We start from the raw sequence: 20,507 nt of genomic DNA on the forward strand, positions 1-20,507 counted from the left end.
CAGGGCCGGATTAACCATTAGGGCAACTGGGCACTTGCCCAGGGGCCCATGACATCTAGGGGGCCCTGACAGGTAGGAAATACACAGAAATTTAATAAAGTTATCAAACTCTTTACGATCTTCTTCACTGCATAAAGTGCATCTACGCGGGTTCACGCGACTTTCCTCCCTCCCCGCTGAACGCCGGCGATTACTAATTCGTGAAATGCACTCCCGCTGGTTGAGCGCGGTAAAGTTCGTTTCAGTTTCGATATTAGCCGGACATTTGTTCTATAGGGTCGGTAGTCTAACAAAGATATCAATAGCAAGATTAGTTTTAACATTATGTGACCATTGTATATCGACATGATGAAATATTCGTTCAAAATCATTCGTGCATTAATGCTGCATAATTATACCTGAGAATGCTTTGACGCGTTTCCACAGCGCACGATGCTTAAAGGGGAAATGAAGCAGTCAATCAAGTTTACATGATTTACAAGATGGATTTCCACTTTAATCAACAATTATATAAGAAACATGACAAATGTAAACATATAAAAGAAAAAAAAGAAAAACCGTTATATCTTTTGCTGCCAGGGCGCTGCCATTGTGTGCAGTATTCTAAAGTGTGACGTCACGGCTGAATGTATTAATATCACGACGTCAAACTGTCTACACCACGGAGTTTTGACCGCGATTCGCGAACAACTAATGAAGTCTAACATATGTTATATACAGCAGATGGACTCTGACACGGTGGGCATCGCATTACAACAGCCACACGCGCTGCAACTTACCAACCCGCTCTTCGCCCAAAACCACCACTGGCTGTTCGACATAACGTAACTTACCACTGCTCGGTTCCCACGCCGTATCGGCTCAAATGCATATATTAATACATGCTAACTTACATGGTGTTGTTGACAAGAGACATGAATATGATGGCAGACATCGCGAACAATGTTTCCATGTGCAGTTTGTTAACATAACGTTAACGTTAGACGTCGTCTTTTTGTCTGGTACTAATAAACTCCACTAAAGTTAGCTAAACACTAAGTTAGTGTTAGCTAGTTCATGCTTACAGCTGTTAGCTAATAATGACTGTACCTAACGTTAGTTGTTCGCGGTCAAAACTCCGTGGTGTAGACAGTTTGACGTCGTGATATTAATACATTCAGCCAGGTTTATTAAAGCCAACCAACCCCGTGACGTCACACTTTAGAATACTGCACACAATGGCAGCGCCCTGGCAGCAAAAGATATAACGGTTTTTCTTTTTTTTCTTTTATATGTTTACATTTGTCATGTTTCTTATATAATTGTTGATTAAAGTGGAAATCCATCTTGTAAATCATGTAAACTTGATTGACTGCTTCATTTCCCCTTTAAGGGAACATCTGCCAATTCCACCAACTGCGGTAAACGTAGTCTATAATTTGTATTATTTAAAATTACTTTTAACATTTAAAAACAGAAGTTTTCAAATTCCAAAGCTTGCAGAAGGTTCCTAATGTCAATACTGACTTTACAGCTATACAGCTTTCCTGGTAGCCTTGAGTAAATTAACATGTCTAAGAAAATGATTCATAAAACGTATAAATATCAGTTGAGCCTATGTTTATTTCCGTCACTGACACAGACGAAAATGAAAAGACTATCAGTCAAAGTTCAGCTTTAGGAGAGGTAGAAATAGGCCAGTATAAGAATACTGAGAGAATAAGAAATATGAAGATGAGGAGAGAGCAGACAAATAATCTAATGCAGTGGTCTCAAACCGGTTCCACGGAGGGCCTAGTGTATGCAGGTTTTCTCTTTTACCTTGAACCAAACTGATTGAGTAGGTCACTAATTGGTTAAGATCTCCCCTCACCTGGTAGTCTAGGTCTTAATTGGGCACTAATTGAAGGGAAATACCAAAAACCTGCATACACTAGGCCCTCTGTGGAACCGGTTTGAGACCACTGATCTAATGACAAGGTTTTAAAGCTAGCCTATTTCTTATAATTTTTTGGCCTTCATAAGTCCTAAATTGCACATATGTAGGTCAGAGAAATCCAAATTTTCTCGGGGGAGCATGCCCCCGAACCCCCCTAACTACGGGGGGGCCTTGAGTCTTGTTGCCCAGGGCACAGGAAATTATTAATCCGGCCCTGGTGATGCATTTACACGGCTTTGACCAGCGGATGTCGCTAGTGTGGCACGCCCTTCTGCTCCGCTGCTTTGCGCATGCGTAGAAGTGCGAGAAAATAAGTCATTATTACGAGAAAGTTTCTCATTATTATGAGATGTTAAGTCATTATTACAAGAAAGTTTCTCATTATTATGAGATGTTAAGTCATTATTACGAGAAAGTTTCTCATTATTATGAGATGTTATGTCATTATTACGAGAAAGTTTCTCATTATTATGAGAAAGTTTCTCATTATTACGAGATGTTAAGTCATAATTATGAGAAAGTTTCTCATTATTACGAGATGTTAAGTCATTATTACGAGAAAGTTTCTCATTATTACGAGAAAGTTTCTCATTATTACGAGATGTTAAGTCATTATTATGAGAAAGTTTCTCATTATTACGAGATGTTAAGTCATTATTATGAGAAAGTTTCTCATTATTACGAGATGTTAAGTCATTATTACGAGAAAGTTTCTCATTATTATGAGAAAGTTTCTCATTATTACGATTTGTTAAGTCATTATTACGAGAAAGTTTCTCATTATTATGAAAAAGTTTCTCATTATTACGAGATGTTAAGTCATTATTATGAGAAAGTTTCTCATTATTACGAGATGTTAAGTCATTATTACGAGAAAGTTTCTCATTATTACGAGATGTTAAGTCATTATTATGAGAAAGTTTCTCATTATTATGACTTAAAGAATCTTTATTTTTTTACTCAATGTGGCGGAAACGGGCTTCCATACTTTTGGGCATCCTTATGTTTCATAATTTATGATCAAAATATTTTCTAATCTTGACAAAACACATATTGTCAGAAAGGTCTGAGTCTCAAGGTTCCATATTTTGTGACAGAAGTGATATTTGGACAGAAATTTATTAATTTGTAATGGTAGAATGCATACAGTAAAATTCAATGGAATTCAATGACACCCGGTGGCTATTTTTGGTAATACGCCTAAACAAAATCTCATGGGAACTTCATTTTTTGTGATATCAACTTCAAATTTGGAACACAACTTGGTTAGATATTTGGCTTTGATTTTATAGTAATTTTTTTGTAAAACATATTTTGTAAAATATATATTTTGTATAAAATAAAAATATTAAATAAATTATATTTGATTTAATGTAAATTTAAACTTCCATAACTTTTTCATACTTTAATTTTTTGAAGTGCTTTCACTTCAGAAATAATCTGCTATTTTTTACCTTTAAAACAAGACCAAACTTAGGTCTATACTCCAAAGCATTCTTGAATTACAACCATTTAAGCTTGAATAGTGCATTTTAATGTCCATTCTCAAAAAGGGGGGTGACAGCTAAGGGGTTAAAAAGTCACTTTTAATCAATTTAATGCATCCTTGCTGAATAAAATAATTTTCTTTAAAATAAATGTCATTTTCAAGTCGTTCAATAAATGGCACCATTTTTAAGTAATAAAATAAATTATACAACAATAATAATCAGTTATCTATCAGTTATGGGAACACTTGAACGTAAAAATCTTTATTATTGATCGTAAAACAGCAACATTGGTTGATCTCTAATGTAATCAGATACTGCAGATACATTTATAAAAAAAAAATAAAAAAACTTTTTTGGCAAAAAAAAAAAAAGAAGCCACAATATGCCACACTGAATTTTAATAGGAGACCAGAATAGTACACAGCTGTTCACGAAAAAATTGCAGAATAGAACATTTTATGAATTGTTTAAATATTACATTTTAATATGCATGCATGTATTCATTTGAGAAATAAAAATAATCAAGTTAAGTAAAAAAAACAAAAACAAAACAAACCTTAACCCACCTTGAAATTAGCTTTTAAAAAGACTGGTTTCATTTGTAGATGGTTTTGCTGTGCCCCCCACCCCCTCTCCCTCAGGAATGTGACACCCTCTCATGACTGACCCCAACAGCTGTAAGGAGAGAGAGAGAGAGAGCGCACATGGCACTGGCTATTTTAAGAGTTCATTCAGCCAACTCATTCAAACATCTCTCTCCATATCTCTCCCTGGACGTGGTTGTTCCTTCTGGATCTCTCCTCAGCTGAAAGTTCTGGACAGGCTTCTCAGGGGCCGGGCAAGTTCATAAGTACCCGAGACAAACACAGGACAGGGCATATCAACAAGGAAGAGTCCAGTGATAAAGTCAAAGTCAACCAGAATATCAAACAGGCCAACATGGCTCTACTGTGTTACAACAGAGGCTGCGGGGATCGATTTGATGCTGACAAAAACTCAGATGGTAATTATTATTATCTTTTACCATTTATCAATCTATATTGTAAAAAAAGAAAAGTATAATCATATAGCCTACTTTTTTTTTAAAGTAAACTGAATAATTGAATTGTCTATGTGAAGCTCATGGTTGGAAATACAGACCTGATGTTACATACCAACAACTTTTAAGAGTGACATAACTGCAGGAGATCGAAGAGAGAGACGAAGTGTTTTATCACTTTCTGCTGTGAAGCTGTTTTAGAAATTGAAATATATAAATAGAGCTGAGCGACAGCTGATTGCTGTGAGAATGAGAGCCGCTGGTCTCGGGGGCCACGACTTAACTTTGATTTCATTTAGGCCTCCAGCTAACTATTTATAACATGTTTTCTTTGTTTTATTTAGAATATTGATAGAAAGTCCCCAGCACGTTTTATGGTGTTCTAATCAAATGTTACTTATTTAAATGGCTCATCTCCGAGCTGTCCATGTGTGTGTCTATATTTATGCCAGTAAGCAAGGCGTGAGTCCTGTTGAGTCGAGTTCATTAAAAAGAAAAAGGAAATGAGGATGGACTTCTGTAGATAAATGTCTCCTGCTAACCCATTTTCTCTCTCACCACCTGAAGATGCCTGTCAGTTTCACCCCGGAGTGCCAATCTTCCACGATGCCTTAAAGGTGAGCTCAGACTGTATCTTTGTGTGCGCAGACCGCCGGCTGCTCGGCTAGCGCTGGCATAACCTGATAAGCACATTTTCGGCGCGTTTGCTTGCTTCTTAGGGAGCCTAATATTCATGCGTTTTTGTTTTATTTCATTCTTGGCTGTCTGATGTGGTTCTTTGTTTGGGTTATTCTCCTCAGGGCTGGTCCTGCTGTAGAAAGAAGACGACAGATTTCTCAGAGTTCCTGTCAATCAAGGTATGCTAATAATGATAATCGTGACGGTTTCATCTCGCGCTGCTTTCCATGCCCTGCACGCGCAGTAACTTCAGACTGGAACAAAGTGACAGAAATATCCTTTGGGTAACACTTAACAATAAAGCTCAATTTAACACACTTTATAAATAGTATAAATGAACATTATGGGCATTGAGAGAGCGAAAGAGAGAGACAAAGACAAATCTGGTTGAGTCATGACTGGTTTTAGAGGGGTTTTGGTCATGCTAGGAGACCAGTTTAAACCAGCTAAGACCAGCCGACTAGCTTATGCTAGTTCTAGCTTTTTTACCAGCAGGGAAGTCAATTAACAATTGTTTATTTATTACTGTAGATTAATAAATTCTGTAAAATTTGATTTTATGACGACACCATAGCAGTTGTTAACTAACTGAATCATATTGTAAAAATGTCTTCAAATATGCTCATTTAATACAGTGACTCAAAAGCCCAATTGTCCATAACAAAAGTTTGAATGTGGAAGTAAATGGTTTTTAATTTCATTTAAATAATTTCTACCTGGCATAGAAGGTAGTGCTTGGCATAACTATAAATATAGGCCTATATTAAACATAACAATGTTTATGGTATTTCACCAGACTTTTGCCAGGTCTAGAAATCACACTTTAAAGGAACACCACCGTTTTTTGAAATAGGTTATTCACCTTCTTTCCTACATTTAGATAGGTGTGCATTTTTGTCTCAGTGCATGCATTGTTTTAGTTTGAAAGGGTCGGCGCTAGCTTAGCTTAGCATAATGAATGGAATCCTTTGTTGCCAGCTAGCATGGTCTGAGTAAAAGTGATATAAAAAAACCCCCACCTGATTACTTATTGTGGCCTGCGTATTCACAACAAGTACAAATAGTGATGCAGATTAACACTAGGCGATTTCCTAGGCAGATATTGACTTATATATTAAGGACTATATTAGAGCCTGTGCTTCCCCCTAATATAGTCCCAGGTCAATATCTGCATAGGAAATCGCCTAGTGTTAATCTGCATCGCTATTTGTACTTGTTGTGAATACGCAGGCCACAAGAAGTAATTAGGTGGGGTTTTTATATTTTTTATATCACTTTTACTCAGGACATGCTAGCTGGCAACAAAGGATTCCATTAATTATGCTAAGCTAAGCTAGCGCCGACCCTGTCAAACTAAAACAATGCATGCACTGAGACAAAAATGCATTTGCCCACCTATCTAAATGTAGGAAAGAAGGTGAATAAGCCCTATTTCAAAAAACGGTGGAGTGTTCCTTTACTGTACATTTAACTAATTTTAAGTCATCTTGAGGCACCCTTGGACGTTTTACATTCATTTATCAGATACTTTTATTAAAAGTGACTTATATACCAAAGGATCATATAGCAGCCAAAATTAGCATTACTGAATGTTAAGTGCTAGTGCTACAAAATCTCAGAAACAAGTAATAACAGTACTAAAAATCAAACATTACTGAACGCTTTTGTCATTCACATTCATTCAGTCTCAAACATGTCATTTATCTGCTCTGGGTCTGCTAATTATTTTCTTCCAGTCACATGTTGATTGGCAGGTCCTGTCTTGTGCTTGTCCTCTCAGGGTTGCACCCGCGGGCGTCACAGTAATGAGAAGCCTCAGGAGCCTCTGCGGCCGGAGGTGACGTCTGAGAAGGGAGACGTGAAGCAGCGCGCTGGAGAAGAGATTATCTACCAGGGACCCAAATCTGCTGAAGCCCTGGAGAAAGAGAGACCCAGGTAAATTTGCAACTCACACACGCACGCACATCGTGCTCTCACCCACCAACACATTGTTCTGAATACAAATTCATTTGCTTTCCTTCTCTGAAGCCCTTTCTTTGTCTCTCTTTTAAAAAGAGAAGTCATGCTCCTTCTGACTGTTGAATACAGACAGTGACATGTTTTTCGATTCCCTCCTTCTCAGCTCAGAAGAGCCCAAGGCAAAGCTGCAGGTGAAGGTCTCTCCCTCTCTGGCTCAGATCCTGGAGAAAATGGAGATCACTGAGAGGCAGAAGAGAGAGAAGCTAGGTGAGCAATCCCATTATTCCTATTGGTCATCATGCTCAGGATCACCTGCAACACAAGCACACCACATAAAACAAAACAAAGCTTATTAGAGTGTGTTTTACAAGGAAATACTGTTTCGGTCGTTAAAATAGTAAAATAGTTTTTCACTGCAGATTGATACTAATGCAGTGGTTCTTTACTGGTTTTTGCTCCAGAACCCAGATTTTAAATTGGGCATTAATTGAAAACCCAACACAAAAGTAAACAAAAATGTCCTTAAAATTATTAAATGAAATTAATTAGTTTTAAAGATGTATTCATATTAATAAAATAATGTAATATTAATGATATACAAAAAAAAAAGTCATAACTTTAATCTTTGAAGTCAAAAACTCACAATGGGGTCATCAAAAGTAATGTTTATCCATGTTGCAGTCCAACAAAAAAAAAAAAAATTAATTCATTATTATTAATATTGTTAATATTTATATTAACATCATACTTGTATTTGAATGAAGATTAAAATATATATAAATAAATTTATATTTATCTTTGCAGCCAAAAATACACAAAAATACTATGGCATAAATCATGACGTTGCAAGTAAGCCTGTATTTAATATAGTAAGGGTTATTACCATTAACTAAAATAAAAATAAAACCATTTTGCTACTTAAAACAAAATAAAAGTTGACTGAAATAACATAAAAAACTTAAACTTGTTTTATTTCAGCTTGTTGCCAATGTCAAATTTCTCATTAGCTTAGTTTAACTTGAAGTACCAAAATAACTAAATCTAAAAAAATAAAAATAAAACGAACAAATAGCCTACAAATTGATAAAAACTACTGTATGCAGGCATATATATATATATATATATATATATATATATATATATATATATATATATATATATATATATATATATAAAACACACTAATAAAAACTAACAAAAGAGACAAAATTCCTAAAACTTGTGAAAAAAGACAATTTTAAAATAAAATCTAATTCAAAACATGAACAAAAATTATAATTGAATACCAGTGATACTAAAATAACACTGGTCTCGAGTCCAAATATATGTGAAGCAATTTTTTTTCTCCTCCCTTTTATACATTAATAAGCATATTTATTGATTCTACTCATGCACAACGATATGATTTTAATCATATTATTTGCTTTATCATTGCTTTTTGTTGGCAGTCAGCCGCACTGCTCTAGTGAAGTGTTTATGCAGAAGGTCATTTCAGTCTTTGGCAATAGCTGTAGAAATGAGGTCCACCTGTCCTGTCCATAATCTGTCACTTTTATAGGACCCTGTTAAAGCACGCACAGAAACACTGCTGTCTCTCAGGTCTGCTGTGTTGTCCTGTCACCTTAAGACGTAGTGTGACTATTGCAGATTTTGAGATTTTGTTGTCTTATACAGTTTTTCTGATTGTTCAATTATCTGACTTTATTGTCTTCTTCTGTCCCACAGAGAGCCAAATCCTCGTGGTTGGTGTTAAGTGCAAAAACACAGGATGCAAAACAGTAGGTGCTCATGTAATATGCAAATCACAATGAAACAAATCAGCTTGCTTAACAATAGTTTAATGCCATCTAGTGGTCCTACTAAAGAATGACACTGCAGCGCTTCAGAAAAGACTGAAGAAAATCATTAATAATCTCGAGTGTTTTAGTGTAACTTTGCTCCTTACAACTAGCTTCTAGATCAGCATTTGAATGTTGAATGGAGACAGAGCGGCAGATGAGAAAGAATTAATGACTTAATATCCCTTACTGGGATTTGACCCTAATGCCTTCTTTTAAAGCTTCCCTTCTCTGGGAAAGGATCATCTTTAATGGATTAGTTTGCTGAAATCCCAGAAGTTTATCATGTTAATTACTCAGCAGAGCTGTTCTTTAGTCCAGGTGAAAACTAAACCTGTATCAGCAGGGACGTATGCTATTCAGAATTGAATGATTTAGCCTACATTTAATTTTTTTTTTAATTCAAATGTAAGTGTAGTTGTGTGTAGTTTTAAAATAATTGTTAATATTTTACTATGAATAAGCAGAAAGCATATTATCATATAATGTCACCAATAGGAATTCAATTTAGGATATTTCATACATTGCACTGAATGTCATTTTATGCACCATGGTAGAAGAACAGTCTTTGAAATGGATCCATCCCAGACAACATACGCACAGACTTTAAATTGCAAATTTAATAAATTCCTCTTCCTGTCATTCCATTTTAGTACCCTGTCGGTCATGACAAATTAAATACAAATTTCATCTCTTGAATTGAAAAGGAGCCGATTCTTAAACCTGACGAGCAGAACCGTTCAGAATTGAAGGTACACTATGGCCCTCTAGCGGTTGTGTATAGACATGGTAGCTACTTCCTTGAAAATAAATTCCTACAACAGCCATATTTATAATGAACTCTGTTAGAGAGTTACTTCTGTTCAATAAAATACCTTACTCGCCTGTCGAGTAATAAAAACATCATCTATGCATCGCTTTTACAACATTTCAAATCCCTCAGTTCTCGCCATCTCCGAAAAGCCAATGTTGATTTGTCACGTTCTCTGTTCGCCTGCAGACTCTCCTCTGTTAAGGCGGGTTTTTTTAAAAAAAATAGCGATTCCCTGAACTGAAGGTTAGAGATTTAGCTACAACTAGCCCAAGCCACTTCCACAACATAAACTTGTAGCCGAATCAGTTTACTTATCTATTTATGAATATGACGAGACTCACGGGCAAATGACGGATGTACGCAATTTCCCGCGAAAACCATCCCGCTGTGTCTAAAATATAAACACTTAAAGGCGCATAGTGAATCAAGGTATGACAAAAACACGTTTTGGAAGAAAGATTGATGATGTATGGACTCATTCAATTTAGTTGATTTTAAACCAAAAAAAAAAAATAAAATAAAAAAAGTTACACACTAGTGTAGCCTACCTTTAATGGCATACCTCTCAGACTAGTTAATGGTGTTTTTTCCTTTATCCACTGAAACAGACACAGCTTTATTACAGCTTCCTGCTCATTTATCTATTTGGAAGAGTAGAAAAATGAGTGTATTTTCAGGCGTGAAGGCAGTAAACGGATGACACAGAGCTTGTGCTGAGTTTAGGAGCATCAGCACTTTAAAGATTTGCTTTTGTAAATACGCTGAGTTTCTGACTATGAGTGTTTCTCTGGAGCGATGAGAAATGTCTTTCTTAAGTGTGTGGTGGTGTGAGGTACATCATCTGTGTGTTTACTTTGAGTAGCTGTTCAAACGCGTGTGTGTGTATTCAGATTTACCAGGGTCCAGAGACTGATGCGGACATCTGCTTGCATCATCCCGGGGCTCCTGTCTTTCATGAAGGGTAAGACAACTGCAGACTCTGAGTCTTTATTTGGAAACAGGTACAGACAAACAGTTCCTGTATCTGTTAATAATCCTACAGTACAAGCATGGCCTGTTTTCATAAAGCTTTTCTCAGAGAACCATTCTGGATTCAGATCCACATGTGCAGTCCATTTCAACAAGAGATCATGATGCGATCGCACAAAAGTGCTCTTGCTATGAGTACTTATGAGATGAGAGGGGAAATGCATTATAATTCACATCTGCTGTTCATTGTCTAGATACAAATACTGGAACTGCTGCTGCATAAAAACCACGGACTTCAACGCCTTCCTGGATCAGAAGGGCTGCACAGCAGGAAAACACTGCTGGATCCCCAAACAAGTAAGAGCTTAGACTTTTTATGATCACTTGATAGTTGTTTACACGGACACACATTGTATAATCAGGAAACAACCAACTAACCCTCTCTGGAAACATGTATTTACTATCTGTATGTTTTGTTTGTGTTTGATATGAAGGACAAAAAGAAAGTGGCTTGCCGGCATGATTGGCACCAAACAGGAAACCAGGTCGTGGTCACAATCTACGCCAAGAACTCCAGTCCAGAGCATTCCTACGTGGAGGCAAACCGCACAGTGGTGAGTTCAAATGAACCTGTCACCTCATCCCTTAAAAACATGACCGAATCTGTGTCCTTGTCCATCAATACATGTCTCTGTGTTTTGTGTATCTGCAGTTAACATGCCACATTCAGTTTGAGGGTGACAAAGTGTTTCACAAGGACATCCACTTATGGGGGGTAAGATTGCTCTACATTCACAGTCTATGATTTTTGTCCATAAGAAACAATTTTACAAAAGTAGTTAAAAAATACTTTTAAAGTTTATATTCATATTTTTAATTACCTTTTATTTTTATATTTAAAATTTTAAATTTACTTTAATATTTAGCAGAGACACACTGATATGAATTTTTTGGCAGATACCGATAACTGATAATTCTTTATATTTGATAAATCTAAATCCAAATTTTTATATCATTTTTAAAAGCCTGATTTACAAAAAACAAAAGTCTCTCAATGTCCAAAGCACACAATTATAATGTTCTCATCATGATTTTATATAGCCTATATGACAGACTTGTGCAGCGCATGTTGCACTTTACTGTATTTTCCTTTTCAAAGTGATTCCAATCATATTTCAAACAAAGCAAAACCATCTGAAGTGTCTCAGCTGAAGGAAATAATCCATTATTAATCAGCTTTAATATATCGGCTAAATTTTTTTATTGGGCCGATAATGATAACATTAAAATGATCAAATATCGTCCGATATATCGTGCATCCCTTATATTTTGTTATGTGCCTTTTATTTATTTGTTTTTATTTTTTAATATTTCTAAATTGTTTTTTCCCGAGTAAAAAGTAGTACTTTAGTTTTACAGTCTATGATCTAAGCGCATGTTATCACTTTGAGTAAATCAAGTCAAGTCAAGTCAAGTTTATTTATATAGCGCTTTTCACAACACAGGTTGTATCAAAGCAGCTTCACAGTAATAAATTAGAACAATACATCAATGTTTGTTTCTAGTGGAACGTCTACGTTCGGTAATGCTGATCAATAGTATCGTTGATTGATTAATTAAATTAAATATCCCCAAATATCCCCAACTGAGCAAGCCAAAGGCAACAGTGGCAAGGAACCGAAAAACTCCATCAGGTGACCTAATGGAGAAAAAAAAAACCTTGGGAGAACCCGGGCTCAGTCGGGGGCCAGTTCTCCTCTGGCGTTTATATGCTAGAGGTCGGATTTAACTGTAGGATTAAAAGTATTATATGAATGCCTGGCTGAAGAGATGCGTCTTTAATCTAGTTTTAAACTGGGAGAGCGAGTCTGAGCAACGAACAGTATCCGGAAGACTATTCCAGAGTTTTGGTGCTAAATGTGAAAATGCTCTCCCTCCTTTGGTGGACCTAGATATCCTAGGTATGACCAAAAGCCTCGAATTTAGTGACCTTAAAGAGCGCGATGGATTATAGGGCGATAGAAGATCCGTTAAATAGACTGGAGCTAAGCCGTTTAGGGCTTTATAAGTCAGTAGCAATACCTTGTAATTAATACGGGACTTTATAGGTAACCAATGTAGGGATGATAAAATCGGTGTTATATGATCATATTTTCTTGATCTAGTTAGAACTCTAGCAGCGGCATTTTGGACTAACTGTAGCTTGTTTATTGAGGATGCAGGACAACCGGCTAATAACGCATTACAGTAATCTAGTCTCGAGGTCATGAATGCATGAACTAACTTTTCTGCGTCAGAAACTGATAGCATATTACGTAGCTTAGCAATGTTTCTAAGGTGGAAAAAGGCTGTTCTTGTAACATATGAAATATGATTTTCAAAAGACAGGTTGCAGTCTAATATAACACCCAGGTCTTTTACTGTAGAGGATGAAGTAACAGGACATCCTACTATGTTAAAGTTGTATTGTGAGAGGTTTTGTGGGTGGTTTTTTGAACCGATAAGTAGTACCTCTGTCTTGTCTGGATTTAATAAAAGAAAATTATGCGTCATCCAATCTTTTATATCTTTAACACACTCTGTCAATTTGGATAATTTAGCGTTTTCATCTGGCCGTGATGAAATATAGATTTGAGTGTCATCAGCATAACAATGGAAACTAATTCCATGTTTCCTTATAATATTTCCAAGTGGTAGCATATATATTGAGAATAATAGAGGGCCTAACACAGATCCCTGCGGCACTCCATAGTTTACTGGAGTTATGATCGATTTTTCTCCATTTAAATAAACAAAATGGTAGCGGTCAGATAAATACGATCTAAACCAGCTTAATGCTTGTCCTTGAACACCAGTATAATTTTGTAGTCGATCTAAGAGTATTATATGATCTATAGTATCGAACGCAGCACTAAGATCAAGTAAAACTAATATTGAGATACAGCCTTGGTCAGAAGCTAAAAGTAAATCATTTGTGATTTTAACGAGCGCAGTTTCAGTGCTATGATGCGGCCTGAATCCAGACTGAAACTTTTCATAGGTGTCATTTTCTTGTAAGAAAGAGCCCAGTTGAGCGGACACAACTTTTTCTAGTATTTTAGACATAAAAGGTAGATTTGAAATGGGTCTATAATTTACTAGATTATTCGGATCTAATTGTGGTTTCTTAATGAGAGGTTTTATAACTGCCAGTTTAAATGTTTTTGGAACATAACCTAAAGATAAAGACGAGTTAATAATATTGAGGAGAGGCTCTTCCACTACAGGTAACACTTCTTTCAATAGTTTAGTTGGTATGGGATCTAATAAACATGTTGTTGTTTTAGATGAAGTAAAAAGTTTATTTAACTCTTTTTGTTCTATAGTTGTGAAGCACTGTAATTGTTCTTGCGGCGTGATAATTGAGGCTGAATTATAAGGCGCGATTGAGGATTGAACGTTTACAATTGTGGTTCTGATGTTTTCTATTTTCTCAGTGAAGAACTTCATGAAATCATTACTACTAAACTGTAATGGAATATTTTGTTCAGGAGACATCTGTTTATTTGTTAGTCTCGCCACGGTGTTAAATAAGAACTTAGGATTGTTATGGTTGTTTTCTATTAGTTTGCGTAGATGCTCAGCCCTGGCCGCTTTTAGGGCCTTTTTATAACGTGACATACTGTCTTTCCATGCGATTCTAAAGACCTCTAAGTTGGTTTGTTTCCATTTACGCTCTAAATTACGGGTTTCTCTCTTTAGAACACGCGTAGTATTGTTGTACCATGGTGCTTTACTTTTCTCTCTGACCTTTTTTAATCTAATGGGCGCAACAATATCCAATGATCCAGAGAGAATGGTGCTCATAGTGCTAGTTAATTCCTCAAGTTCATCTGTTTGTTTGGGTTCACTGAGCAGCTGAGACAGATCCGATAAGCTGTTTGAAAAATTATCTATGGTGGATGGAAGGATTGTTCTGCCTAATCGATAACGCGGCGCAGCATGATATATTACAGGAGTACGTAATATGCAAGTTACCATGTAATGGTCAGTGACATCGTCACTTTGTGGAATGATATCTATATCGGTTGGATCGGTTCCATGTGATATAATTAAATCGAGTGTATGATTAAATCGATGAGTCGGTCCGGTAATGTTTTGCTTGACCCCAAAGGAGTTTAATAAATCTGTAAACGCAGCCCCTAACGCATCATTTTGATTATCTACATGGATATTAAAGTCTCCAACAATTAATGCTTTATCGAAGTTAACTAATAGGTCTGAGAGAAAATCTGCAAACTCTTTTAGGAAATCAGCGTAAGGCCCAGGCGGTCTATATACGGTAGCCAAGGCTAGAGATAATAGGGATGTTTTTCGAACATCTAAGAGCGTAACATTTAGTACAAGTACTTCAAATGAAATAAACTTATAACCCGTTTTCTGAGTAACATTGAGAAAATCTCTATAGATTGTTGCAACACCGCCGCCACGAGTAGACTCATTTAGACCGAAATAATCATTTGGTTTAAGCCAGGTTTCAGTAAGGCAAAGTACATCGAAGCTATTATCTGTGACTATTTCATTTACAATAACTGCCTTAGGTGTGAGTGATCTAATGTTTAGAAGACCTAGCTTTAAAAATTGTTTTTGATTACCAATAGCAACATTTTCTGGTTTAATAACAATTAGATTTTTTATAGATCCTGCAGTAGATTTATGATTTGATCTCACTAAACGAGGAATAGACACAGTTTCTATGCAATGTTCTACACTATTTATATCAGTTAAATTGGTGCAGCAGAGACTATGATTTGGACTTTTGTTTACTAGTCAAAAGGTATTTAACATTTTGGAGATGTTATCTGACAGAAGATCCGATCCGAATCTGCTTGGGTGTAAGCCATCAGCAGGGTAAAGCCTAGGACGCTCCCAAAACAGATTCCAATTATTTACAAAGAGAAGTTTCTGCTCATTGCACCATGACATTAACCATTCATTAAGCGCAAATAATCTACTAAACTTTTCATGACCTAGTCGATACGTGGGAAGCGGTCCTGACACAATAATCGTTATATCAGGCGATGTGCTGCCGCTGCTGCGTACCGTATCGATCAGATTCCTGAAGTCTTTCTTCAAAACCTCCGTTTGGCGCAGTCTGATGTCGGCCCCTCCCGCGTGCAGGACAACGGTTCCGACGCGCTCGTTCAGAATCTCGGGAACGTGAGCAGCGATTTCAGAAACACGAGCACCAGGAAAGCAGTGACTATGCACCTTACTTTTATTTAACGTAACGTGTACGTGTCGAACGATGGAATCGCCGATGATCACAGCATCGCGTTCTGTTTCGCGAAGAGGGGAGAAGCGGTTTTGTGTGGATATCTCGAAAACCGGGAGGGTCGGAGAGAGTTTTCTTGGTCTAGACCTGACTCGCGACTTCCGCTGCGGAAAAATCCAGGCTTCGTGATGGCATGTTGGAGCCGGAGTGAACGAGACCATGGCTGATCGTGACCTCGACGTTCGGGACCGATGTTGAGGAACGCACGGAGTAGACGAGGTCGGAGTCATCGGGTTAGTAACATTAATCTCTGATTTGTGTGCCTCGGCACGTGATGTTTCGAGAGCCAAACGCCGGTCTATCAGCTCGGCTTTTCTTACTAAAAGGTCGTGGATCTGTTTCTCAACAGCTTCCAGCTCAGACTGCACCGCGTGCAGCTCAAATGTGTCCTCACCTGCACCAAAAGGTAGACTACTTACATTTGATATATTCGCCATTTTAACAGATGGACAGTAAGTTAAGTTAGCAACGACGCTACCAGTGGTGCTATCAATATTAATACTAATTTATGGCTTAAGTCTTGGATATAATCCGTCTTTTCAGTGGTACGGGTGTAGAGTAGACGCACGATAGGCGAAAAAATGTTTGTTTGTAACTTAAATGAGTGCGGAGAAGACGCGTTCAGCCCATGGTTCAGCCGTGATCCACGGACGTAACCTATAAGAGTATCCAGCGTTGGATCACTAGGCTTGAGACGCGTCTGCTCAACAATCCGCGTTATAACTATGAGGTGATGAAAAGTAGAAAATGTTCGTTGTAAGTGAGTTTAAAGAGAAATCAAGCGGGGAAAAAAACCCTGAGAAAATATTTACAGATGATTGTACTGTATAAATATAATGCTGTATGAATCATTCATGTTAAATACGGTCTGAAAAATCGAAAGAGAGGTTTGGAAATTTGACTAGGAAAAAAAAAAAAAACAGGGTTCCTACACATTTTCCATTTCAAAATATTAACGATAACAACACGGGTATTCGTATTTTTCATGTATTTTTTAATCCCTGAATGCAGTCAATCTGACGCGTGTGTCCACTGCTGGTTTCTTAGGTGATTGACGAGAAGAGCAGTTTTGTGAACATGGTGCCCTCTAAAGTGGAGGTGACCATGCGGAAGGCTCACGCTGTCGCCTGGGGAAAACTTGAGGACCCCAAACACAAACCAGAGCCAGAGGTCACCAATGACACAAACAACACAGATCAGGAAGACGTCAAACCCGACTGGTACATCTCGGATGATGACATCAGTGAGTCTGACTGGGAGGATGATGATGATGAGGAGAAGGACAAGAAAGAGAGTGAGGAGAAGGACAAGAAAGAGAGTGAGGAGAAGGACAAGAAAGAGAGTGAGGAGAAGGACAAGAAAGAGAGTGAGGAGAAAGAAGAACAACAGGAAGATGGACCCCCTGAGCTAGAAGAGCCTGCTGATGTCCCTCCAGAAAAATGAACATTTATTCTGCGGTGCAATGGTTATGTTGCTTCTTTCGTGCATTTAGCCATTTTTTTTAAGTGAATGTAGTTTTTCATTGGTTTTGTCTGCAAAAATAAATAAATGAGAAGTCTTAAAACTCGTATCCTCCAGTTGTGCGCACAGTTTGCAACTGTTCAGATGTTTGGGGTTGGTAAGATTATTTTTCTGTTTTGAAATAAGTATTTTATGCTCCCCAAGGCTGCATTTATTTGATCCATACGCACAAAACAAATAATATTGTGAAACATTTGAATTTAAAATAGCTTTTTGTACTTTAATACAATTGATTTTAAAATGTAATTTATTCCTGTGATGTCAAATCTGATTTTTTAGCATCATTACTCCAGTCTTCAGTGTCACATGATCCTGCTGATGTGGGCAATTTTGAAACCAGGTTTTTGTGGATGACTTCATACATGTTTTTCAGTGTTCTCTGATGAATGGTAAGTTCACAAGCACAGCATTTATTTGAAAAATAATTTTGCAACAATGTAATTTAAAGCATCTTTCCTGAATACAAGTGCACACGTTCTTTCAACAACAACAACAACTAAAAATACATTACTGACGATTCATTGCAGATTTTTAGCGCTGACAAAGTATGTCCGAAATTGGACTGAAAACATAAGAGCGGTAAACCATCGCAGCTTAGATTCAGTGAAATCATGACAAGAAAGTGCAAGAGTTCAAACAGCAATGGCCACATTTTATTTTTGCGTCAAGTCAACAGCAGCAATCCTGAAGTAGGTGATTGCAGTCAGACTGGGTCTAAGGCCATGGAAGCTTGACTGCAACCCATATGGCAAAAAATATTTTAAATAATACATCTTAAAAGTAAACAGTAGTCTTGACGATGAAGAGGATTGGTACCAGCAAATGAAAAGTTAGTCTCTTCTGTTTTGGTTCTTTTTCTCTGTTCATTAAATCATTGCCTTCCGCTTGTACCTGATTGCCCCAGTCATAATCGACGTGCTGATACGTGGAGATGGTCAAGTTATGCGTTTGCCGAACAGCACACGGCAACAGTTCATCACAGATGTGAAACTTTAAAACAAAGACATGCAAAACAATAATAAAAAAAAAATACAGTTCAGCTTTTAGGGGCACCTTGACTTCAAATCAATACCACGCTTGCAATGTCTTTTTCTTTTTTTTTTTTTTTTTTACAGAGCAACACTGTTAGACTTTGGCTCACAACTATCAAGAAAACAATTAAGTTGTCCAGTATTGTGTATATTAGTTTGTTTTAATGGAAAAACTGTACCATTGGAGTGTGATGATAAATACTGCTTGAGAACCATACCATATATTAGTCAAGTTCAAGTTTTGCTTTACCTCATGTAGTCCACATACAGACTGACCCCTGAAAAGGGGCGACAGTTGAATAACATTCATAAGTTTGGTTATATACTGCCTTATATGTAACATCTCATAGGTTTTCCGTGAATGGGATACCAGTTTTCATATGCTAAAACAGAACACACAACCTGTTTAGTTTGCCTCTTTTAAACATTTGTTTTCTATATTAAAGTGCAAGGCGAGATAAAATACATCTTGAAATGTACGACATACAGCATCACTTTCTTTCACGAGATTTCCCTGCAGAAAAAAGTAAAGAAACAGCTCACTTTAAAACCAATGCGCTCCATTTACTCACTTGGCACAAGAGTTACGGTACTGAAGCTTCTAGAACAACGGCTCAATTGACACGAGTGATACACCACCACGACTTGGCTGACGATCTGAGAGTGAAAAGAAAAAAATAGACCTTTTTCCTGCATAAGGGCATGAAAGGCATGCAGAAACTGAGATGGTCTTTGATAGATACAGAGACTAGATGCAGAGTAACTATTCAGCCAGTGTGACGAATAATACAGGTCCACCATACATTCATCATCAGGATATTCCTTTTTTGTTTTTTTGCATGTGTTTAACTGTCTTCATTTCAGTACAATTGTTTTGTTTGATTTAGTTTGTTCCTTTCTTGTTGTTCAGGCGGCGAAAGGACGGGGTCTTTTTTTGTTTCCCTTTGGAGAGTGAAAAAAAGTTTCTAGTATGTGTCTGACGGCTGGAATACTAAGTAGCGAGATGATAAAATAAGATGAAAACAGACAACGGATTTGGTCATGCATGGGAGTGGCGTTGCTGAAAACAGAGAGAGATGGTGGACGGTCCACTTCCTACTCCCTGATGATGAGCATTTCCCATGACACCATCCGCAGGCAGAGAAGAAACAGAACAGAAGCACAGTAATGCAGCGCCAGGCCGGGCCACGCCCCTCCAAAAAAAGCTCACAAACACGGGGATGGGGCGTGTGTCTGCACAGGTGGTCTCAGGCCCTCCCTCGCTGGGCGTAAAGCAGCGTCCCGTGGCAGAGTGTGTCCTCACAGCTGAGGTGCAACTAACCACTTCAGCTCTTCAGTTGCCTGCAGGATCCACATCATACGCCCCGCCTTTAATATCCCAAGATCCTGAGTGGTGCAAACAAATGTGTTAAGGTTAAGGTTGAGAATTTTTTCCGGTTAAAATAATGAATTATGCATCTGAACCATCTGTCAATGGCATATATGAGATGATTAGAAATAATTAGTTCACAACCAGGCCAAGCAACTGGCACTTAGTATTGCATGGGCGAGCCACATATCACACTACACTGCAGCTGGATATGAGTGTACCACAACGGTGAGATGCCCGATGAGGTGTCCATTGTCAGGTATTAATGGACGACATCGAGGCGTGAACCGTCCGACGCGCAGCGGTTGCCTCCGCCAAAGTCCATTAATACCTGACAATGGACACCTGGAAGGGCATTAACCCGCTTATACCATGGTCACTTGCCAAATAACACATTTTTAAAACATTATTTTATATTTTAATTAGTTTTACAATCGAAATCTAAAGTTTTTACAAACAATAAATTGGTTTCCCTGGTTATGCCTGACGGTTTATTTACTAGGTGTCCTCTATCACTTTTTAATGGACACCCTGCAGCCAATCAGAATCGAGTATTCACCCAGACCA

General features: G+C 37.5%; 2 protein-coding genes across 3 annotated transcripts in view; one reads left to right on the forward strand and one right to left on the reverse strand.

Moving 5' to 3' along the window:
* Positions 1–3,927: 3,927 nt before the first annotated feature.
* On the forward strand, positions 3,928–17,587 carry LOC308706762 (cysteine and histidine-rich domain-containing protein 1). Its single transcript, XM_081392591.1, has 11 exons — positions 3,928–4,411; positions 5,015–5,064; positions 5,248–5,304; positions 6,906–7,060; positions 7,248–7,351; positions 8,810–8,862; positions 10,627–10,697; positions 10,960–11,062; positions 11,200–11,319; positions 11,418–11,480; positions 17,067–17,587. Exons 1-11 carry the CDS (start codon positions 4,348–4,350, stop codon positions 17,460–17,462), a joined length of 1,236 nt encoding a protein of 411 aa, XP_081248717.1. The 5' UTR covers positions 3,928–4,347; the 3' UTR covers positions 17,463–17,587.
* A 578-nt stretch (positions 17,588–18,165) lies between these two features.
* The window catches only part of LOC308706442 (diacylglycerol kinase delta), a 68,652-nt gene continuing 66,310 nt past the window's right edge, over positions 18,166–20,507 (reverse strand). For both annotated transcript variants that reach the window (XM_081392078.1, XM_081392079.1), the window contains one exon: positions 18,166–19,957. In XM_081392078.1, coding sequence (XP_081248204.1) covers positions 19,905–19,957 — 53 coding nt within the window. In that variant the 3' untranslated portion in view covers positions 18,166–19,904. The remainder of the gene's footprint in view (positions 19,958–20,507) is intronic.

Source organism: Scardinius erythrophthalmus, assembly GCF_964197995.2.
Source record: "Scardinius erythrophthalmus genome assembly, chromosome: 2".
Taxonomy (NCBI): domain Eukaryota; kingdom Metazoa; phylum Chordata; class Actinopteri; order Cypriniformes; family Leuciscidae; genus Scardinius; species Scardinius erythrophthalmus.